The following is a 25292-nucleotide window of genomic DNA, read 5'->3' on the forward strand; positions in this document are numbered from 1 at the left end:
TCTGACACGCTGATTCCTGGGGATGCAGTTACTTATCAAGACCTCCTTTGAGCTTCGCCTAGGGTTGTTGCTCAGCACCAGAGTGACAGCTGTCATTTTGCAAATGCAGAGCTATCAGACTTAACAGCCTGTTCTTATGCATTATAAGATCCAAAACAAGAAGCATTGTATTTCCAAAACGATACTTACGTCTACAATAAGGAAGTCAAGCCAGCACCAGGCATTGGTGAAATACTTCTTGAAGCCATAAGCCACCCATTTCAGGAGCATTTCCAAGACAAAGATGTAAGTGAATATTTTGTCAGCATATTCCAGCATGGGTTTTATGTTTTTTCGATCATCAAGGTAAATATCTTCAAAAGCCTGGAAGTAAAAAAGATTGATTAAAAACTTCTAAGCTGTGTTGGAAAGCATCAGTGCTGCACTGCAAGCCTGTAGTAGTATTTGATGTGATATCATGTACTGTCTGTGATTTCTGATTTATTTTAATGTTACCATCAGAAAGAGTGCACAGACACAAATAGGACTGACCCTAACCTAATAGATCTGTTCAGCTTTCCCTTAGAATGGACACATGATTAGCTATCTCTCTCCAGCCTCTACTGGCTGTATTGACTAGATGTCCTCTGAGCATAAGAAGAACTTAAGCACCCTAAATTTGGTAATGTGAATCTGTGAGCAGGATGCCACCCCAAGCTGCCTGAGGGCATCCTGCCTCAGCTCCCGTTGGCTGTGCCACTGGTATTGGGTCACCTCAGGTGTCCCAGGGCATGGGATGCCTGTCTTTAGGGGATGGAATCCAGCCCATATGATTAGTCAAATAAGTTTTATTGCTAATGATGACAAATTGGGTTATTAACCTGCCTGTGTTATAGAGTACAAGACTTCCCTGGCTTCTGTTCAGCCACCACATTTCAGGTAGCTACAGTTATCTGCCTCAAGAAATGCTCATTATTATTCACTTAACAGGACAATTATGTTTTAAAGGTCAAGGTATCTATCTACCCATCTCATCTGTCTCTCTAACTGATCTTATTCGGGGCATTCTCAAAGGACTTTCAGTATCTGTATCAAATACATGCAACTTAATAACCCCTTTAAAATATTTACAATATAGAACAATATGCCTACTAAAATAAAATAAAGTTGCCCAATAATTTAGCTTTCACTTTATAATGTACATCAAATAAAATGCAGGATCCTAGTGTCAGGGTTGCATATATATACAGCCTGTTTTGGGGCTTCTCAGTCGAGCAGTGGTTATGGTCTGCTTCCCCAGCTGCTCCAGTTACTGTTGCTACACAAGCTGCTCCCATGTCCCTGTAACCTGCACAACCCAAGCTTTGATATATTACATTTGTCCCATCGTGTGACACAGAGCACTTGGCAGTAAGAAATTGACGGGGTCTGTGCTAATCATCTTAATTATCTGCATTTACATACTGAAAGATCTGTAGCTACTTTCTGAGGAACTTCAAAAAGTTAGCAAACACCCAGGGGTGGAGAAACAAGAAGCGTGTTACTTGTCACTCAAGCAGCCACACTGCTCTTTCCAGGGCCAGGGAACAATGATTAAACTGACAAGAAAGCTTTGGCAGCCTGTGTCAAAGCTTGTCCATTTGTCCCCACACTTTGGGGTGACGTTTTCACTGCAAATCGGTCTCCTATCTTGCCTGCAAAAAAGGTGTTTCAAGGGTGTGGAAGAGCTGTTGGAGAAAGCCACAGAAAACAATACACAGAGAGACTGGAGTTTATCACTTCTTGTAGGGTCTCACTCACTTTGTCAGATGACTTGCTGTACTTTGCAATTACTGCAAAACTAACAACAAACTATTTAAAGTTATTTCCTCCTCTTCCTCCTTTGCTCTTCCTATTTTCTACTAGCTTGTCAAAAAGTACATTGTGTTTTGTCTACTAAAATCACTCTGTGAGTCAGGAAGCAGCTTAATAAGGGATGAAAAATATGTTACCTAAATGCCTCAGGTGCACTGTACTTCTGCACGAGCTATGGATATTATCCAAATGACAAAACTCTGTGGTTTGCATTTTTTCACAGTGACAACAGATGAAATCTTTGCAATATAAAACATCATTAAGGGTTATTTCTTGTGTTTTTCTTTGTGTGTTAAAAAAGAGTTAAACAGGATACCTGCAATATTAACTACAATTACTATTAAAACACAGGCTCTCAGTTTGGGTGTTTATGGCTTAAGTGCCTAAGAAGGGGTTTTGGACCTTTTGCAGTAAGGTATAGATATGTTCTGATAGTTTAATTACCACACGCAAATATATCCTGGCTTTTAAACTCCCTTAAGAACTTAGCATGTCCCAGGGATGCAACCAGATGAGCTCACTTTTTGGAAGAGCTCACACCAGAATAACAGAAGAAAAATATTGTGTGTTGCCTCCAATATCTCCAGTCCAAATACTGAAGCAGTGCTGATATGTGAGAAAATGCAGCATAATTTGCCCTTATACAGAAATGCACTGGCTAAATTGAAAATCGCAAAAAGTAAATGAATGCATGCAATGAAAATTAAATGAGATTCATATTGCAGTGTTCAGTAGCTAAGGCACTTTTAATTACATATGTAAGGAAGTGTATTCATCTACAGTGTATTATAGCAAACGACATGCCCCCTTTAAAATGTGTTAAAAAATTAACATGCTGATTCTCAAGCTGGTACAAAAACTGTCAGACTCCATTGATTTCAGCAAAGCTATGACAATTTTTAGCAGCCTACTATTTATCCAAGTTTTTCAGCCTGTTACTTTTCATAACAAAATAAAATCCCTTCAGTGAAATTTCAGCCCATCCTTGGTGGACCTGGAGAACAGTCCATTTCTTTCCTTTTTGTATTAACGTTTATGTATTTCCACCTTCTTGTGTCCCTGCAGAGACTTTCTTTAAGCTACATAAACCCAGTACTTCTGTGTTTTCCTCTTTTTTTAGGCCACTGATAATTCACGTTACTCTCATCTACAGTTTCTTCAATTAGCTCACGTCTTTCCCAAAGTGCAGTGCCCAGACCTGAAGCCAGTGCTCCAGCTGAGGCCTCCTTGATGCCAACTGGAGTGGAAGAACACGCTTATACATACAGCCCAGTGGGGTGTTTGGCTTTTGTGCAGTGCTGGAATGTAGTTTATCCTGTTTGTTCTCTCTCCAGGTTGTTTTAGTAAATCTGCTACCTTACCAATCATCCCACATCATGCCTTTCTGTCCATGATTATTCCTGATGAAGTGAAGCAGGCAACTTTCTAATATGATGTTTCTCTTACTAGTTAAGGCACATTCATCTGTTTGGCTGAAGTTAATCCTGACCTCCAGAAATATATGGATAGCCTGTCCAAACATGGCACTGCCTGCAAATTTAGTAGGTGTATTTCTTACTCTGCCATGGAGAAGAGCAGTGACCACTAGATCAAAATCTGGAAATCTTTTGATATATCCCTTTGCTCTACACCTGGATGAAAACCTGGGAGAAATCCCACCAACTTCAGTGACATTCCTGGTATGTAAATAAACAACAGAAATATATGTTGCCATTGCTACGAAGAGCCCAGGGCTGATAATACAGAGGGAATAATCCCAGTTCACAGTGGGATCTCAGGAGGAGAGGATCCCTTATCAGAGTCCTGGGCATTGACCAGCCAGCCTCCATACATACGAATTAATTTGGATGCAAACAGGAGCTATCTGTGCAGGGAAGGTGCAGTGGTTTGAGCTAAGATGTATTCAAAACGTGACAGGAGCCCACGAGCTCCATGGGTAGCACTAATTCACTGCCCCCTGCATCTTTTATGATTTTTTTTTGCTGGTTACAAAGTGTGCAAAAAAAAAAAAAAAAAAAAATGTCCCTGGAGCAAAATACAAGCCTCCAGATGGGAACTACCATGGAGCAGTTATGGGTTGATGAAGTAGTAACTCTGGGATACTTCCTCACAAAGACTTCCTTAAGGATCACATCATAATTTTATGTTGTAACAGAAAAAAGATTCCCACCATATGGTAAAGTCAGATGAAATCAGAAAAGCTGAAGACATGTTTTAGCCCCAAACTTGCTTTGCTTTGAGCAATGATCAATAAGAGCTCATCAGGTCTTAGAGACTGGAGAACACCTTCTCTGAGACCCATGTCCACTTTCAAGCAGCTAGAAAATCCTGTTACATTTACCAGAGCTCCACTGCTCAGCAGGATCATGAATATGATGAAAGTTTCAAACCAGTTGTGTTCGACGATTCTGTAGCAGGTTTTCCGCAGCCTCCACCAAATTTTGCCTGGAAATTTTGTGATGTCCACTGAACAGCACGGGAAGAATCGCACACAAACTGAAAAGGAGCAAAACGAAAACAAAACAATTGTTAAAAAACCCCACTGAATTCTTAAATCTGCAGTAAGGAGGTGCTAAACAAGATTTCTTCCAACAATAAAGCTGCTGCATGTAGTCTTTCCTCCCTTGTTTTTCTCACCAACCTCTTCTGCTCTGCCTTCTGTTTCCCCCTCTCACTCCTCTATTAAAAAACATTCAAAATCATTTAAAATGTGCCCCAGTGATTTCTCCTAATGATTTTTATGATACAGAATATGTTGGCCATGAGTCACTAGTGCCCTGGGTCAATCACACTGTGTTAGCTGAGCTCCTGCAGCACCCCAGATCAGGAGTAATGACTCTAGCAGGGTATTACCAATAGCTTCCACATTCTTTTGAATGGAAGAAAGATATTTTCTTGGTACTACGATACCACTAGAATTACTGATTAGAAGTGGCAATTTGATGAAAGGGAGATGAGGGGAGGAGGTGCTACATTGCATATGGGACCAATGTGCTGAAGAGACCCAGACAGAAAAGCAGGAGCAGATTTTGATTTCTTGGACTCTCACGAGCTTAAACAAGCATTAGAACCACTTTAGAACTATATTTAGGCAGTTAAATCCCCTTTGTTATCAGCAGAAATTCAGATATCCAGTCCACAGCAGGTTGCCCACTGATGTTTCATAGCAGTTTCTGACTTTAATGACAAATACTGTGATAGTTGAACGCTGTGGTTGTAATGGGGACCACACAAGGATTTCTCACAGGCAAAACCATGACCATTTTTAGTTTCTTTAGCAACATTTATTTGTAACAGTAAAAGGATATTGTCATTGGTAGTGGACAGATCCATCTCTCCCATTTTAAAAAACACCATATACCTTGCCTTCTGCTGGGTAAGAACATAAAATTGTGTGAGAGGACACCCTGGTAGCCAGGATTTGTCATTTTCCAGGCTGGCCATTCAGATTTTTGTCAGATAATTTCACAACAACTCGAATTTCACAACTAAGATTTCACAAGATTTGTTGATGAGAATGACCCTCAAAAACTACTTTATTTTCAAAAAGCAAGTTTTTTACCCGACATTTAATCCATTAAATTATAGAAAGAAATTTGGCTATGGAGCTTTATCAATCCCATCAAGAGAAAAAAATAAACAAACCCACAGGCCAACTGCTTCCATAGCTGAAATGTGGCCAGGGTCACTAACATGTCTGAAGCATACAACAACTGCTCAGAAGTGACAAGGGAGGACACATCTCAGTATGGTGATGTAATGCAATGTTATTGCAAGTAGAAATAATGTTTAGGCAAGGAAGCTGGGAAGGAAAGAGGGTGAGTGCCAAGGTTATGCAGACAGCAGATGCTGCTAATTCAAGGTGGCATAACTGAGGCACTTGAGCTCGCATGTGATAGAGATCAAGTGCAACTCCTGGGATGCCAGGATTCCCAATCAGCTGGAAGTGGGGCTGTGCTGGCAGCAGGCTCTGCCAGGAGGAACAGAGCTGCTAAATTTGTGGTGGTCCTCCTGGCATTTTCTGTAAGTTTTAATTATTCCAGACACCTGTTATGGAGAAGCAGAATTGTAGGATGTTTCATACATGAACCACTCCCTGATCTCCCCTTTCCATCACATTTCTGAGATTTTGGTTATGTATAGGTTCTTGGTTGTATGAGGTTTTGATATGGGACTAACAGGACAACAAACCATTTATGCAAAGGTAATGGGACAGTGATGCAAGTAACTACGTGTCCTCTGAAAACCTGCATCACACAGACCCACACCAGTTCCCAGTTTACTATTGTAGTCTGAAATTGAGAAAGATTCTGGGCTCAGTTGAAATACGCTAAATTAATCAAACAATTTGAGAAGGTCATAATGCTAGGAGAAGATAAAAATGTAAGAACCAGCTCTCTACCTCTTTGTAAGTCAGGTACCACTCCAGCAAAGGCGAGTTTTATCCTTCTAAGCACTTCAGTCCTAAACATCAAAGATCATCTTAAGGAATAAAAGGATATCATATTAGTCACTACTTTTTGCTAAAACCAGTATACGCCTCATAGATGGTAACGCATGATCAGGAAAACCAAAGACTTGGGCTCAGATCCCTCATTCATCAAGTGAACAGACTAATGAGCAGGTTGTTCGCTATGTAAGTGTGGATGTCTTAAGTTAAGCAGAAATCCCCCTTTGTACTGAAAGTAACCTCTGTTTCTAGCAGAATAAACTTTCCACAAGCCTACCTTTTTTTCCATAAGCAGTTTCAACTTGGAAAAAAATAATATTTTTTCTGACTTATAACATTTGTCCAGAAAGTTTCCCCTCTTTTCTCCTAAGTTACTTCCTAGATGGATACTTGGCTTTTTAGTCTGTTAGATGAATGCCTCAGCTCAGCTAGTAACAGGCATGGCATGCTCTGTCATATTACAGAGTAGAAATGCTCTGTAAGTACCACTGTAAAAGGTTAAGATCTTCCAGGAAGCAGTTTTACCCACTGCAAGACAATTGGATGAATCATTCCCTGGAGGAGTCTGTCTCTGTCTTTCCACTACACAGGGAGCCTATATGATTACCTGAGCCCAGGCACAGCTAAAATTAGGGGAACACCTTCAAATTAAATACTAATGAGCATGGCACAGTGAGTTCCAAAGTCACTCTGTGATGGAATATACTCACAAAATGGTAAAAACAGCTATTGCTGATTCAGTCAACTTCCATCTGATAATCTACAGGTACAGAGAGGAATTTTTAAAGACAGAAAGCCACCTAGGACCACTAATTTTTTTTTTTTTTTTTAATGATCTTTGATGGCTTTCATGCAATTCCAATCTGAAAAAAAAGTCCTGGTTACTGACAGTAATACCTTGAAAAATCAAAAATAGCTTCTCAGATGAGTCAGCCTAAAATCAGAGTGCTATTAAATGCCATGCTTTTGATTGGGCCCAATTCAGAAATGTTTAGACCAGATTCTGATACAATTACTAATGTCAAGTAGTACTTCAGTGAATAATCATGATGGGTGCAATTCAGATGAAATGCTATTTTTAACTACTGATAAATCAAACCAAAAAAAAAAAAAAAAATAAAAAAGAAAGAAAACTGACCAAAACAGGTCTTTTAAAGAATTAGTAAAGTTCTATTTCCATTTCAAATTTTCTGATTTCCCTCACTGACTGTTATTTCATGCATGTGTTTTTCTGGACTCTCATAATACTGGTAGTCTACTGTTCTGGTGACCTTGACCCAATCTTAAATTATAAATTAGAAGCTTCACATAACCCAACAAAAAAAAAAGTTTAGCTGACCTTGGTCAGCATTCTAGTAAGTTGGGTTTTTTTTTCCATTTTCCTGACATCAAAATATTGAAAACATTCCAAGCTGCGTAAGGCATGACCTGGTGAGGGTCTGAGCAATCATAACTCCAGCTGTCTTTATAACGAGGAAGGTGGTCAGCAGGGCCCAGATTCAGATTTTAAAAGCTACTTTATCCACATGAAGAAGACTATTCATTAACACCTTTTAACGCAGCAAATGTCAAAGCAGAAATAAACCCTTCGGCATTTCTTTTAACAGCATTACTCACACTGCCTTGTCTAACAGACTTGTGCTATCCCCCCTGAAATCAATGCTAGTAGGGAATGGGTTGTGCAGAAGAAGCCAACCATCTTGTGATTTAGTCAGGACTTAGTTTTGCCATTATAATTCATGTTGGACTACGTCTTTTCTGGGAGTAAACTGACTCATTTCCACCATGGTCTTTTGGGTAGTAGGTTACTGCTCAACAGAAACACAGAACAGCAGAAAAGGTCCCCCCAAAGGGTTGAGTTATTTGCTGGTAAACCAGTGAAGCTGTACCGAGCTGAATCAGTTGTCAACTTGTCCAGGAACAGCATTTGTTTACAATTCATATTTGAACATTACATACTATTTCTTATGAAACACCTATTTACCAAGAAACCTGTCCAAATCCATCATTATACCATCATATTATTTATTTTTGCTTTTTTTTTTCATAACAAGGGAATTGTTCCCTTCAGTCACTTGGCAGTCCTATAGCACAATCACAAACTGCAGATGAAAATGTGTCCTAAGCCAGTCTCCACTGCTGGTGTAAGAGAGAAAGCTCTTACTTAAGCATCTGCCACAATGATAAACAAGTTATCAGAAAAACAAAGGCAGAAGGAATTTAATTTACAATACATTTGTGTAAATATTCCTTTGGTTCCACATTCACATTTTCTAGCCTGGCGCATTATAATCATGGAGCTGTTAGATCTGATTGCATTACCTCGGTGCACTGGAAAAAAAATCTCTTTGTAAATGTGGAAGCTATACTTCAAAAACTTCCTCCTGCATGCACGACAGCCAAACCTATTCATTTCAGGTGCATGAGTAAAGACCTTACAAATCCACTGCTTGTTCACATCGATATATACATTTAAATTTACATAATATTATTAGATATGTTTTGGATGGATTGGGCTGCTGATTCTCTTCAATAAACCAAGAAAACCAATTAATTTTTTCTATACTGTGAGCCAAAAAGTCTGGTACCTTGTGTTCAAACTGCAGTAATCTTGTTACCATCTTTACACAGGAGTTCCCAATTATTGGGACATTTGTTTTGAGAACAAAACAATATTTTGCTTAGCTTGGAATGCTGGTTTCAGCACTGCTTGGTTTGACACAAAGAAAATACAGCTTCCTCAGCATAAACTCAAGCAGGCAGGTATTCGTATCTGCCAAGGTGCATTTCCAATGACCAGTCTGGCTGGCTGCGTATGCTCAAGCAAAAAAACAAGCTTGGCTGCAGTCCCTTTGTAAGACCCCAGATGTCTGCCTGTGCTGGAGGGAACGTGATTTCTGCAGACCCTCCTTATTTAATCCCTTTCTCCTCTTCTGGCCCCACCAGCCCACTGGCATGCATGGCTGGTTTTTACACTGCGCAGCTCTAGAGCTAACATGGAAGAGATTTGCCATCACTATCTCCAGCATTCCGGTACCTGACACACACGTGGAGATCTGAGGCTTTTCTTGTGTAATACAGCCCAACACTGCCAAGAAAGCATCCGACAAAGGCACAGTCTGCCAGGTGTTTTTACTTTTCCAAGGGCTTTACAAGGATGCATTTCTTGTTTATCTGATACTATTCTCCTCAAACATATCCTCTCAGAGGTCACTACAAGTAAGGGTGAAATAATGTCATGAAGCAAAGGCAGTGGGCAACCTGGTCTATGACCAATGTCAGCTCTGCTTTGAGAGAGGGGGTGGATAAGTTGAAATCTAGAGGTCCTGTCCAACCTGATTTAATTTAATTCTGTATGTGCAATAGGATGGTAAGAGTCTTATGATATCTGAAAATTATATACAACAAAATATTAGCATGCCCTCCTGACGGAAAAATACACTGTTTCTCAGGCATTACAGCTAGAGGAAAGAGATACTTTGAAACTTGGGTTTGTTCCATGATTTTTTTCTAGGATGAAAATTAACATGTTTTATTGGGCTTGGTTTGGTTTTACTTAGCTTTTAAACATCATCTGGTGGTGGTCCCTGTAGCTCACTTTAGATTTGTTCAGTTTAACGGTCTGTTTTTGCTCCTTTTCACTTTTTTATTTCTAAACAGCCTCTAACCGTGGTTGGGGAAGGCCTGACGCAGATTCCACCATTAATCAGAATAACTTCACTTTAACACATGGCATTTTCCAGCTGCGATAATTGCTCCTTTGTGGTCACATGAAAAACTGGTTTTGGGTGTCCTTGGTGTCACGAGTTGCGATCAACTGTGTGTTGAGCAAGGTAGCTCATTCTCGCATGACCATCTGATGATACTCCTTTGAAACCTTTGCCAGCGGGCTCTGTCCGGGGAATTACGCTTAAGGGCTTGGTGAAAACTTTTTCCTATTAGGGTCTGGGAGAGAGGAGCGTGCTGGGGCCAGGGGGCTTTCTTTGGATGACCTTCTATGAGACACAGAAGATAATGTCCAAACAGATAGCAATTTTTGATGCAGAGAACGCATACCAATGAAGGTAACAGGACTGGAGTGTTGCAAGGCATCTGGAGGAAAAAATACCCAAATAGCTGGCATTGTCTAGATGTTGCTTTCCCATCAGCTAGCAACAAGAATGGTCTCTCCATTTCTATCAGGTTTTTCCCAGCAATACTTGCTAGCTGCCAGAACTGTGACCCTACCTTGGCTTCACATTTCCTAACCCAGGAATATTCCCTGTTGACCCTAATCAAAGTTATTTTGAGATGATAACGAATTAACCAGTCTCCCCAAGAAAAATAACCTATGGCTTATCTGGGCCACCCAACTACTGGAAAAATGTGACCTCAGCAAACTTTCAGCAACTATTTCAAGAACATGCATTATCTTCATTGCCTGTGCTATCTGAAAAAGGGGGATGAATCTGGAACATATTTGTTCAGGACATAACCTATGCTGGATGTGTTTAGAAATGTCATAGTGTGAATTTAGATTGCTGGTGAGCTAACGAGGTAAGAACTTAACCCTTCCGCTCTCGCTCTTCCTCTTCATCTAACCTAATCCCCTTATTTCAAAATTTTAGATGATCATTCTCCCAAATATACCAAATATTGTTGTACCTCTTTATTACAAGCCAGTAAAGGCAACACTAGATAAACTTGCCCAATGCATGCCCTTCAATAATTCCATTTTAGTACCTTATAGTCTTGTCATGTCCTAGCTAACTAGACTGTTGTTTGTTGTCTTGATTTTTTTTTTTTTTAGCTAGACTGAAGTGATAACTGCATGAGTTTTAGTTGCAATGATAGGTTTGGGTAAAATATTAGAAGGCATTTAATAGGAGAATATTATGGGAAAACACTTTGTTTCCCCACATAAATAAATACAAATGTTAACAAATTAATTTGGACTTCCAGTTTATGGCACTTTGATCTGAAATTTTATGAGCGAACCTTCACATCAAGTTTATGTATTTTTGCCAAATCCATGAGGAATGTGGTCACATTTAGCTTACACAGTAGCCTCTGAAATATCTGCATGAATATGTGACACATGGGAAAGCAGAGGGGATATGTTGGAGGAGGGTGTCACCTGCAACTGCATCTCCAGTGCCCCTGGACACCCTGCACTGGGCCAAGAGCTGGGAGCAAACCCCTCTTCAATTCCCATTCAGAGCTCAAGGCTCAGCTGGCCATTCTCCGGGAGAAGAGGAAAACACCCTGACTTGAACAGGGACTGGTGAGGAATTCGGAGAGACGAGGAATAAAAGGCAAAAGGCAGGAGCAGGGATGCTCAGGGGGAAGGGAGCAGGAGCCAGCAGGGTGGAAACCCAGCTCGGGTTTCAGCCCACAATGCCTTAATTTCTACACGTCTCTGCTGCCAGGATGACAAGTGGGCTTCAAAACCAAGTTAATGCTTCCAGTGATCCATCTAGAAGAGTTTGCTCCCTGCATCCCATTGACAGTAGTGAAGAACTGACAAACTGGGTTGGTACTGGTGTGAAAGATTTTTGGGCAGTTCTTATTTTAAGACAGAGCAAATTACAGAGTGCTACTGCTTTGGGGATGAATCAGGGCTGTTCACTGAATGAAGTAATGGGTTGTGTGATGCCCACACTATTTCTTTTAAAAACTGGGAGGGGATCATGGCCAACCACAGTTTCAGAATTTGTAAACTGGCATCTGACTAGCACCGGTCTAACAGCACTGGCTTGTTTAAGCAATTAGAATAATTTCTCGCTTTGCAGTGTACAACATAGATTGCTGCTCACTAGCCTCATTAAGAAATATATTGTAAAAGAATGAAAACACCAGATCTAATTTCTAAATGTTATTGTACGGGCCAGAATAGTTACACCATGCTTTCTTCCGTCAACTGCATTAATTTTTGGCTACTGCTTTTAAGCAGAGCTGCCAAAAAAATGTTTAAATTCTAGGGATATTTGTAAGCCCTGCAGGGCTCCCTTACCTCATTCAATCATCTTTCTCACAGATACAGAGATGCACATTTCTGCTGACTTCAGGGGTATTCATATACCCAGCAAATCATCTGTCTGATCCCATCTGAGCAGCTTTGTTTTTATTTATAATAATCCTCGAATTTTCAAGGGAATATACTAACATTCAGCTAACCCTATTTTTCCTAACCCAGATTTAAAGGGAATTGAGGAATCTGACTAAGATACTATTTGGCATAGAACTCTGAGAAGAAATAACTTGGGATGTTATTTACCTTATATATTTACTTTAAAATACATCTTCTAATGTAGCTGGGTTTTAAACCTATGTTTTGGAGAAGGCTGGTGTTAAAAAAATAACAAAATGATGACATATTTCAGTATTAACAGCTATGTAAATGTGATTTGTTGTTATCTAAAATAATTAAGTAAAATACCCTTTACATAACACATCCCTGGTCAGATGGAAGTTACCAGACATGCTACTCTTAACACTGTTTAAAATAAATGGAAGAGAGTCCCTGGAACTCATGAACTCTCCAGGCAGTTTCTGTTAACTGCTTATATACATGTATGTAACAAGTAACAGAAACATCCTGATCTGGTCAGTTCTCTACCAAATTTGGTCATGTACACATATTGGAAGAAAAAATCTTCATTGGCCAAAAAATCAACATTTAAAAAACTCCGACCCTTTAGGGCACAAATTATAATGAAAAAAAGCCTAGCACTTTAGAAGCTGCATATCCCCTTAGAGCATGCTTTTGGAGTATCTCACCTTGGAAATAAAAAGACTAATGATAAGAAGTGATTTTGAGTGTGTTTAGAGCATTATAGCATAAAAGAAATGAAGTGCAACCAGTGACATACTACTCCAAGCAGCTAGAGTAACGTGGTGTGAAGGTGGAGAGATGTTCACCGAGAGAAGAGGAGGTTTCTTGCCTCAACAGTGCAGTGAAATATTCAGGCCCTTACCTTCGGGGAAGCAATCTTCAGGCTCCATCAGCTCCTCAGCAAACTCAGGGATCTGCTCCAGCAGTTCTGCAGGATTTGTCAAATCCACTGTGCTGCCTTCAGAAAGACTGATTTCATCAAGCTTGTAGTCAACAAGAGCAAAGATGAGGAAAACACATTGATCAATCACCCCAAAGGAAGTAACTGAGTTTTTATTTCACTAACCAATATCCCAACTAAAGTCACCACAACAGTGACATCACCATGCCCTCCACATGGTGCCCACTCCTCAAGTGACAGCTCTGCCTATGCTGCGGTGAGCTAACAGCTGAGCCATCAACAAGAACAACATCAAAAAGTTAACACATAAAACTTTATAAAACGAAAGAGAAGCAAACTGTAGAAAGATAGTGAACAGCTACCAAATATTAGTGGTAGGTGGAAGCTTGGAATGATGGAACCACTCATGATTTTAAGGTTTGTATGTCCTGAAAGCTCATACCTTCAGATGGGGGGCGGTGACCAGAAGTGCGACCTAGTTCCTGAAAAGCCGAAGAATGAATTTGATGACCTATGTTGGGTTCCTATCTCTGGGACCTCATTCTTGAGGCTCCTCACCCACAGCTAATGGGTGAAATCAGCACTTTGTTGGTCAGGACCATACTTTGCTCCCACCTGCCACAGCTTCTCATCCGAATGAGCAGAAGTCCCTCTGTCACCAGGGTCTGGTCACACGATGCTACAGGCACACACGTATGAGAAGAGTCTTCCACCCGTCTCATCCTGGGCCTAACTTGTTCCCACCGTGTGATGTGGCCCCTTGCCTTTTCGTCACGTGTTTCTGATCTCATGGTGCAGTAGAAGGAGGTACACATGGCTTTTGAAAGCCTTTCAGAGGCTCTATTGCTTAACTAAAATATTTGACACCACCATCTTAGGTGTGTTGTTTAAATTCATAGTTTCTCAAAACTTCCCCTGAAAAATAGGGACAAGAACATTCCTGCTCCCTGAAGCATTGACTTAGAGCAGGAACTCCCAAGTAGATCTGAGTAAAAATTTATTAGGAATATATTATTTTTAAAAACTGTTTTAGAGGTTAAATTTGGTATTAAAAGAGATATGATATATGACTGAATAAGTCACCTGAATATTAAATAGAATTTTCTTTTCTAGTCAAAACTTTCTTTTAACAGAATCAAAATATTTTCTTTAGAAAACAGGATTTGTATTCCATATTTTATTTTACTATTCAAAATAAAACATTTATATCTTGTGTTAATACAAAATTATATTTTACTTGATTATTCAGCTTGGCCACTAAATTGAAAGATCTAATATTTGTCCATCCCTGCACATAGTTTGTTTCTGACTATATTAAAACACTAAGTGGTATAAATGGGCAACAGCGAAGTTGACATCTTCTATGGGTCATATTAATGCAAAATAGATATAAGTAGAAGTCAGGAGAGGTGGGTTGTTCGTTAACTGTCTTATTCTGTTCTTTGAGTACCTACTGAAATGTTTTTGTGCTTTATCTTGCAATACTATTGTCTCCGTTTTAAAAAAATAAGAACAATAATACTTACCCATGCTTTTAAACAACTTGTGAGATAGTTATATGAGAGATGGCATGTACACATAAAATATTATTTTCATGTGGATGATGGTGATGGAATTAGAGAATATGTATCGCTTTATATATTTATTATTAATGTGAAAATGGGCCCTCTGTTTTCAAGTATACACAGTCAATGCAAAATTTATAGCTGAATTCAGAGAAATGCTGAACCTGGGGTAAAATGGGCAAGATTGAACATTCCAGCAATGCTTGCAAGAGGGGATGGAAGCTAGTTGTTTGCAATTAGCTACAGCACCCAGAAGGTCATAGTCTTGGATAGGGTTTTTAATGCTCTACTCAAAACGACTGCAAACATTTGAGAAGAGACCTTTTAAAAAGAGAGTCAGAACAGAAAGCATAGGTCAAAGACATGGATAAAGCTTCTAAAAAATCCATATTCAGAATGCAGCTGTCATACAGAGCCCATTTTCTACAGACTACCAATGGTATATGATGATGGAAAAAATGTCATACCAAGTTTTAGCACAGTCAAAACTTTCTGATACTGTTCATTAAGGAATGTCTTTAGTGATTATATGTTCTGTTATGAAGATGTCAAAACACAGATTACTGAAACAGTCCTAAATCATGTACAGCTGTAGGATGTAGAAAACAGGGGTTCCAATGAAAAAAGAATCCTTGTTGGATATAATTCTTACCAAAAGACAGAAATCAAAGAAAGCTGTGAGATCAATGTCAGCTTAATAGCATTGGCAATGACAGAGCTGGGTTTAGCAGAGACAGGTTAGAAAATTCACAGAACACAATATGGTGCAATTATAATAGGCTACAAGGAAAACATCTTAAAGAATCAAGAATACTCAAGAGTTATTTATCGGGAGTTTTCAGAAAGTATTGGAGTCCATTAGCATCAAAGGGAGATGGGGAGCATGCAAGACAAAACAGACAGGATTTCTTCTGAAAAGCCTTCAAAGAAGAAGAGGCAGTGAACATGGATTCAGAAAACACTAGACAAAGGTTTGAGGGTCCAAACTGGGACTAGAAAAAGAAGGAACCATACATATGAGAGAAGAGAGAAAGAATAGGAAAGCTTGTAGGAAAGAAGCAAAGGTTACTCTTTACCAGAAAGGTTGAAGGGATTAGTAAGGTTTCATGAACTCAGTAATGAAAAGTGATTGGGACATAGAAACAAGTGATGAGGGAGATGTAACTAATCAAAACTCAGTTGCCTAAGAAAATAAACTCTTTTTAAAAGAATCCAACAAGGGAATCAATAAAAAGAGGGAGAATAGCCTGTTAGAATTAATACAAATATAAGTAGAGAAAAATCTAGACAGCCTGAAACATATGCAAATCATCAGATCCAGACAAGGGACAGGGTAGGGCATAAACACATCCAATACACCAAGTTAACACACCATTAGCAATCAATAGTGAATGCTCATGGAAAACTGGAAACAGCCCAGGAGAGCAGCAATAAGTAAACATAATACTGAGCTTAGAGAAGAGGAAAAGGGAATAATCATGGGAATCACAGATCACTAACCACTTGCTGTAGCCTGTGATTAAAGTAAATTAAATAAAGACTCAGAGGAGAAAAAGAGAGTGCTTTCTTGGAGTGAAATGTCATAGAGACATAAAGGCAGTAAAGCGGTTCTCCTGTATGCTAAGGGTACTGTGCACAAATGGGATGCAAAGAGGCCAAAAGAAGGCAAAAAGGACAGATACAGAATCTCTTTCTTTGTAATAAGTGAGTAGAGGAGGTATACCAGGCAGAGACAACGGAATCCATCAGAAGCCCCTTTGGGACACCTCCCACTAACGCATAAATTCATGCTGCACTGGGCAGTTTTTAATGTGTTCTGGGTGGAGTGGCTGTTTTAAGGACAAGGCTTCCACACCCTCTTCTTATGTCTGTAATAGTGGCAAATTGATCTGAATGGGTTTTTCAAAAAGCCTTTAGCAGTGAGATGCTGAAATCTTATTGAAAGTTGATGCTTACTCAAGGCTTAACTCTCTTATCTCCCTTCCTCTCTCTCTTGCCTCTGAAGATCACAGCCTTAATCTATCAAATTGACATATGATATATAAACATTAAGAAAATGTCTGGATGTCTATTATAGAAAAGTCTACTTTTAAAATAAATTGTAATTGGCTTGGATTCACCCATTGCTGCATGGACAAAAGCCATCCTAAGGCCCCAAATATAACACAAACTTTGTCATCAGAGGAGATCTGTAGGGATTAGAGTCAGCATTATTTTCACTAAAGATATAGAAGAAGTACCGACTGATATAATCCTCGTGTTAGCAGATAACATTAAATTGGAGACAGTATTGAAACTGAGGAAGCAGAAAAGAAAAGTGAAACATGGAGAGAATATAAAAAAATGGGACTTGACTCAAAACAGTACAAATGAGAGAGTTCCAGGAGTATTTCAATGGAAACCCTGGAAACCTGGAATAATATTAAAAAATTAGATATGATTTTGCAGTGGGATATAACAATGCAGAAAAACTATAGGAAAGCATCATGTCTAGATAATGAGATACTATTTCTGCTCCTTACAATTCTGTGGAAATTGTATTTGGAATATTGTGCTTACTACTTGGCAAAACAACTCCAAAAAGGAACAATTGAGGAAGTTGCAAAGAAAGAGGTAAAAAAAATCAGTTAAAGGGCACAGAGATACCCATTTACAAGAAATAATAAAATGATACAACAATGGTTTGTGACTTCAGGGGCTGAGCCAAAGACAAAAGGAAGCAAACAGTCTATTAAATTAAGAAATGTTAATCCATAAAAAGAGAATGATGGATAACATTGGTAAAAGTGAGTAGTGAAACGGTACTTTGAAAGGGAAAAAAGAAAAAAAAAGGGCTAGTTATTAAGGCAATATACCCAGCCATGACAATTTTTCTAAGCAAGTGAATTGTTGCCTTTGGTAAATGAAGAAATCTAAGTTGTTTGATATGTTCAAAGGTAGATCCCACCAAGCTGAACAAAATATTTTATGGGGCAGTGTTTTGGCAGAGAAATTAACCAGTTTGAACTCTGAGGCCTTATCCACCTGTGACATCAATGATTTTATTTCTATAGTGTCTTTCTGATGATTTATATAGGATGAATTTTTAATCACATAATGTATCCTTTACTGACATCAACAGTGTTTGATTCAAAACACATTCAATGCTTCCTGTTATTGACTGAATCACTCAAAGCCTTGGCTCTTGGGCATACCAAATCTGTTACTTCCTTGCAGTTGCTGTCTTTATTTGGCTAGTCTCAAGTTTTGGGACATTAATCAAAAAGATGATTAGCATGTCCTTGTGTGAAGGCACAAAGATTACTTCTGAATAGGAGGACTGTAAGTATGTAATGTCCACACAAGATCTGGCCTTCAAAAATAGCATCCTTTGGGCTTTGTTCTTTCATGTTGGCATTCATAGCCTCATGTGAACTTCCGTTTGATTTCAAGTCATCCCTGGATTAGTGCCATATTCCCTCCACCTCTTTCTAAGCAGCCGCAAATAGAATCAATTATACTCTACTATAGAAAGGTGACATTTGTGTCCCAGGACCCTTTGAAAGTTGAGGGAGGAAATGGGGATTATTTCTTTATCACTATGTTGCTGAATATATCAAGGCTAGAATGTTCCTGATTTATCATGACATTTCATTATAGCACTAAAAAAGGACATAGTTTTCTAGCTTCCGTGTTAGGATCACAGGGTTTATATATCTCAAAACGACATTTAAACATGAAGGATACCTAATCCCCTGAGAGAAAAATTCCTGAAACAGTCTTTTAATTCCTCCTAGTTATAATGCTTCATCTCATTATTTTAAAGTTTTTGGGGGGTTTGGTAATTATATGTACATTTTTTTCCTGAGACTGGGATATCCTATATTCAAGTCTCCTTCCTCTAAAGTTCAGAACCTTTACTTTCTGAAGTTCAATATGCCAAGAAGTATTCTGGCAAGGAGGATTGCTACTTAAAGAAATGCTTCATGGCTAGAGGATTTCTGGTTACTGTGAGCAGAATTTAGCTCACCAAAGTGTGTAACTCACCTAGTTACCCTGGGATCCCTTTATAGTCAATGGAGAGAAACAGGCACTTTTAGAAGATGATTCATCTGACCTAATTTAAATGTTGAATTCAGTCGGAGATGAGACACATTTACCTAATTACATTGGCTCCAGATCTGCACTGACTATAAAAGGGCCTCAGATGACAAGTTCAGATACGGATGTCTACATTTAGTTCAGTAAATTCCACCATATGACAATATGAACCAGCAGGCCTGGAGAAGATGAGCTCTGGATCTGTGATGGGTCTGTTTCCTCTTGTCCTGTCAAGATTTATCCATGGGATTGCTTCTGCTGGGCACTAACTTGCCAGCAGTTTTATAGCAGAATTAGGAGAGGTGTGATGCATGTTGGTGTCATCCTTTCCTTTTCATTAATTCAGTTCCCCAAAACTACCGCTTGTTCCAATCTCAAGGAGCTATGGAGTTCCCCAAACTCCCAGGACATCACTCAAACCCTCCAGTTCCTGATTTCAAAGAGATGAATCCATCACTCTCTAATAACATAAGCAATGTTATGTCAATAAAATGTTAAATCTGAATGGAACCCCCCCCCCCCCAACAAATCAGCAAGCAGGAAACAGGGAGTTTAAAGCCTGGAGTCACTCAGTGCACAGTACAAATACACGTAATTTTGGTATTCATGCTGTAAGGACAACATAATCCTACAAATTGAAAATAAATGTCAATGTGTACACATCAAAAAACAATGAGTGAGCTGCACTTTGGTGAACATCAACTGAATGATACCAAGGTTTACTATTTAGTCAGTATCTTCATGTCAGCCACTTAAATTGTTGCACCTTTCTTGGATCTATGTGTTAACAGGAAAAGAAATGGTAATCGGTGACAGATAACAGATGCCCTCCAGTGAACTCAGGGTACATATCTGCCAAGTCATCAGGTACCATTCTTAGAGTTACTTTTCAGTGGGAAAACACACACACATTTGCTCCTAAAATAAGACAGTAATATTATAAATGATTTTGTGGGTTTGTTGTTTGTTTTTTTTTTTTTTTTTTTTTTTTTTTCCCAAAAGCCTCTTGGAATCCCATCTTAACTTATAATGCACATTTTCCAAGCTTTCCAATTAATTTTATAACAGCAAAATCCTCTCTCTTCTTTACTAAGACTGTAATACCTACTACGTACTACTGCTTTCCTACCACTTGACAAACAAGTCGTATTTTTATAAGCCATAAATCCCATATCAATCAGTGACATGCACTAAGGAGCTGGTGCAATGAATTGCATGCAGTATCAGGTAGGAAAGTTGTTTCTGTTACCTCTTTTGGCCCTACTGGAGGTGGTGGCTCAGCCTTCAACTGCTTATCCACGTGCAACTCATGTAACTCTTCACAAATCTCAGAGTTCTGACTCCGGACGCCTGGGCTTTGGCATCGCTGCCCCCTCAGCTGCAGCTGTTTTTCCTGCTGGAAATAATCCTAGATGGGTTTATTTTCTTTTTCTTTGATAGCATGCTTATTTCTTAAGGAGAACTCCCCAGCTAGAAGAGAAAATAGCCTGGACTATACTTGTCCGGGAATGACATCTTAAGGAAAATGGCAAGAAACAAGATAACACAAGCTTATGATGTAACTTCTGAGCTTTAGCAACTGGATATATCAAGGTATCTGGCTGCTGAAAATGGAAATATAAATAGGCTCCATTTTTTTTCTGAGCTGTTGTTGCTGAAGCGGGAGGAAATTCCCTTGCATCTCCATTTTGAGTCTGGTTTTGAGACACCAGCTTCCTCCAGTGACCTGAGGCGCACAGAAAGGTGATTGGAGTTCAGCTGTATAACCGAGGGGTGTACTCTGAAGTCACGCGATCATGCAGCGATATTCTGTGTTACAGATGGAGAAAGGCACGAGTGGAATAACCAACACTGTGCTACAAGTCTGCTTGAAACAGTGTGGAAAAAAACACATCCAGAGGAGACAAGATACATATGGAAGGGGAGGAAAATGCAAAGTTCACTGGAAGGGATAAAAGGTATATGTGGATAAAAGTAGATGTGGGAAAACTGCAAGTAAACACGTAAATGTATGTGGCTCCTATTCAACAAAACACTTAAGGCTACTTGGCACCCACTGATGCCAACGAGACTTAACTGCAGGTTGGAAGGAGAGAACATCCTTAACAACTTCCCTAAAAAGGGATGGACTCTAGAATCAGAGCAATAATTTTTTTTGCTGCAAACACATCTGACTAGACCTAGTGCTTGCTAGTATGAGCGATGCCATTAAATCCAGCCACTTCTTCCTGGGGTGATGATTATTGTTGCTGAACTCTCTAGAAGTACTCCCAGGACTAACGGCAGAGGAGAGTATGTTTTCAGGGTTGGTCCCTACATCTGGAGGCCCAGGCTCTCTGCTGGTGTAAATCAGTGTGGCTTTATTGATTCACCTAAGACAGGGATTTCTCTGAAAACACCATAGCTCATCACAGCACTACCATCGTTTATGCCATTACTAACGCTCCTACTAAAATATTAATGAAACTCTAACTGGTTTCAAAGGTTGTGCTGAATTGCTTACAGAAGGACTTCCATGCTGAGAAAAAAATTACAAGCATAACAGCATTTCAGCAGTAATTATTTAAACTTATTTATCTTCCACTTGTCCACTTTTTTTTTTTTTTTTTTTTTTGCCTTGGCTTGACTGACATTCAACGTTATTCATGTATTAAGTGAGTTTCCCTTCCCTAGGGAACCACAGTTTACCTGCCTCAGTTCTAAAGCCACATCACCACAGGAAGTCCCTCAAGAGGTACCAGGAGCAGAAAAACACTTTATTCCGAATATAACTATCTGAAAGAACAGATGTCACAAAGGAAGCAGTTGGTTAAGCAAATTGCTCTCCATATAAATACTTTTGCACTGTCAAGTTTGTACCAGTTCTTGCAAATTCATTCTGTGTTTCTAGTAAATTAATTTAAAATCAAATTACTTGTTTCCTGCTTCAGAGGGCATGTGGTCTAAAATACATTCTAACTTTAATAAATTAAATTATGTATGTCCAAATCTGTACCCTCAGCATAAGAATGTATTACCTACAATTTATAGGCACAGTTTAGCACTGATCTTCACAGGGCAGAGATTGCTCCATAATCATTGAGCTACAGTTTTGTCCCTGTCAAAAAGTAACACTCTTTAAGGTGAATCTTTGAAAATAGTGTAATATTCAGGGGAGAAGCTAACATGGAAGGCATAGTATGCATAAGTAAGGCACTCAGCCATAAAAAGTGGGGTTTTTAAATGCAATGTGCGTACAACTTTGTAACAAGTCATCTTAATGGCATGATATTTGGTATAGCACTGAAACAACAGAAACAATTGTTTCATGTTAAAAGTGCAATGCAATCTGAGGTGACATCTCGAATTCATTTGTGCAGAAAGGTTGTGCAGAGTCATTAGAGACTATGCAGTATATGAGAAGAGACTGTGTAACTCAGTTGATCTGACGAATACTCCAGTTGTTAAGCAAATTATAGCACTGAGCTAGAGTCAAATGCCAACCTTACAGCAATTCTCTGTTTGCTAATCTGTCTGTGTGGTACCAATACTTCGCAACACTTTCCTAAAGACTAAACTCTGGGAAACATGGACCCAGCTGCTTCCCAGAAATCACACTTGTACCAAGTATCTGAAGAATTAATGTTAATTAAAACTGATGAAATATATCCTGGCAAATTATTCAATAAGGACAACATGCACATGTGCCCGGACAATGATTCGGTTCATCACCTTGTGTTTTCAGACTCATCCATCAAATTTATAAGGTGGGAGAAAATGTCTAAGAGAAGTAGACTCTTCAAAAGAATCTGGTTGTATAGACCAATCCCGAAAGGAGTGTTAGGGAATCAACTGAGTTTTTGCAAGCAATTGATGCCAGGCCTGGAAAGCCACTCTCATGGGACACAACAGTCTCATTTCCAGCACAAAGCACCAGAAAATCAGCACAGACCTGTCTGAGGAAAGGTGCCTTTGGTTCATGCTGTTTAACTTGGACTGTTTGCATTTCTTCTGATTCCAGATGATTTGTTCTTCTGGCAGCAGTGGCAGCAGGTTTATCCCCTGTAAAGCTCCCCACCGTGGGTGGTTTATATAATTTGTTTTTAATTTTTGTATCAAGTGCCATGTTGCCAAGGCAATACACATTATGTTAATATTTATTGATTCAGTTGTTTTCATAATTTATAAAGTAAAGCCATTCAACAATACAAAAACTTTGTGCATGCAAATGGAGAGTTGGGAGCCCAGGACAGACCTTAGCTCCTTCACAGCATAAACCAAAAGTTTGCTCTGATCTGGGCCCTAAAAAGAGGTGATCTACCAACACCATACCAGCAATTAGCACTTGGAGGATGGACTCATTGTTGTCCCTTTGCATGCTGCAGGCCAGTTGTAGCACCAGAAAAACAGCAATCAGATTGAAAATAGAGCATAATCTGGGTGACATCTCAAGTGTGTTTGTGCACAGACCCACATACTTGTTTGCTGACACAAATAAATACAAAGGCTCCACACTGCGTTCTGCCTCTGAAAAGCATAGATCGGCTAATTGTTTCAGGCTCAAATCGGGATTAGTGCAAATGCCACTCCTTTGGAAAGAGGGCTTGCTGTTGGCAAAACAAGACAAATACCTGTCATCGGCGTGGAGTCACTTTATTCCTTCCCCATAGAAATATCATTATTTTCCATCCTGTGCAAACAAATTTAGAAAGAGGATCCCAGGACCTGCCTTTCAGATGGTGATCAGTTCAGGCGGGTTCTCCTGATGCTTCACTCACTCCCTAGATCATGATCCTGGCTTGTAACATTTGCTCCCTGATTCCCTGGCCACGGCTGTTGTGGGAAGGAAGATGTGCAAGGCCTTTGATAGCAGGAAGCTTCCTCTCCCAAGCAAGTGGGGAGACAAGAAATGGGAATTGGCTCTGGAGCCTCCTCCTTTGCAATTGTCAATGCAGACCCAGCAAGCAAGGAAGAAGGATGTGGCAGGATAAAGTTAATTTATTTTACAAGGTGGACAGTGTTTCCCCTGTCTCTGTTGAGAAATGCAAACTGCACTTTGCTGATTCTACAATGCAATGGGAAGCTTCAACCTTATGTATCTTCTCTACTCCCTGCCAGACTCACGCATCCCTCTGTCTCTTTGAAGTCCAGTTTTGAGACACTAATGGGATTTCAGGGATGTCCAGGTCACTTTCCAGGAATGAGTTGGTCAGGACTTTTCCAGGTGCAGACTCAGAACTGTGGAGGTTAGTCCCGGTCCCTCACATACAAGTCTGCACACACTTGGCCATACAAGTGGGACCCTGCTTTACCACGGGACACTGCCCATCAGAGGAAGCAGCGGCAACAGCCAAGGGTGCTGGCAACAGAGATATCTCTGCTCTAGCCATTCACAGATGACTGACACTATGCAATTTAGCCTCCTTGGGAAATGCAGCTCAATAAAGCAGCAATTAGTCCCTTAATAGATAACATATTTTAACCTGCAAAGCTTCCTATAGTCATTTTTTGGATATGAAAACAATCATAGGAGTCTGAGGAGCTTTTCATGTACAGTAAACCCAGTTCAGCAGTGTGACACACATAGTTACGAGAGGATTGTTTACTCTGTAAAGTAATTGTTGATGTTTGTGTTCCTCCTTGCAGACAGCTATGGATTTCATAAAATTACCATGCCTGGTAGCAATTGGCATCCTTTCTCAGCAACAGTTTGTGTCTAGTAACTGGCACACTTCCTCTGCGAAGAAGCCAAGAAGTAAACGATCATGAAAATTGAGCTGTTTATATCCTACCTCTGCATAAGTGGAGAAGCAAGCAGATTGCAATGCTGCTGAAATACAGCAAGCTTGCATTACTGCCTGGGTGACACCTGTTTTGTGTGTAAAGTAAACAGGAGACGACAGTCTGCAGAGCTGTCGGGCTGATGACTCTTAGATATGCTGAATTCAGTCTTTCCGAAAAGCCCTGAAAAATCTGAGCTAAAATGAGAGGGAAATAAATAGCCACGAACTGGGGAAATGAATCGTAGCTTCCTATTACCAGAACACAATGTTTATGATCTTGGTTCTCCATTTTCACAAATAAATGTAAATCCTTGTAGCACCAATAAAATCAGTGGATTTATCTTTCTGCACTTTCATATGAGAAGAAAGATCACCAAATACATCAGGAAAATCCCCTTTCTTCCTTAATACAAGAAGGGGAAGATTAATATCACTTATTCTGCTAGGAATAAAAGAGGGCTGGTATGCAGCTGTCAATTCTAAGTGTGCACATTTAAGAATCTCTCTAACCCACTTTGAAGAATTACTTCTGTAAAGCAGAGTGACCACTATGTTTAATGAGAAACCAGAGGAAAACCTGGAGCAGGACCACACCACAGGGCTAGTA

General features: G+C 39.6%; 1 protein-coding gene across 1 annotated transcript in view; it reads right to left on the minus strand.

Annotated features, from left to right (window-relative positions):
- Nucleotides 1–25292, minus strand: part of SCN5A (sodium voltage-gated channel alpha subunit 5) — a 214875-nt gene that overhangs the window by 35467 nt on the left and 154116 nt on the right. Inside the window, exons 18-21 of the mRNA XM_042801945.1 lie at nt 20173–20316; nt 13240–13360; nt 4175–4329; nt 190–363 (exon numbers count right to left, since the gene is read on the minus strand). Coding sequence (XP_042657879.1) covers nt 190–363; nt 4175–4329; nt 13240–13360; nt 20173–20316 — 594 coding nt within the window. The remainder of the gene's footprint in view (nt 1–189; nt 364–4174; nt 4330–13239; nt 13361–20172; nt 20317–25292) is intronic.

The sequence above is a fragment of the Tyto alba genome, unplaced genomic scaffold (genome assembly GCF_018691265.1).
Source record: "Tyto alba isolate M040663 unplaced genomic scaffold, T.alba_DEE_v4.0 Super-Scaffold_38, whole genome shotgun sequence".
Lineage (NCBI taxonomy): Eukaryota > Metazoa > Chordata > Aves > Strigiformes > Tytonidae > Tyto > Tyto alba.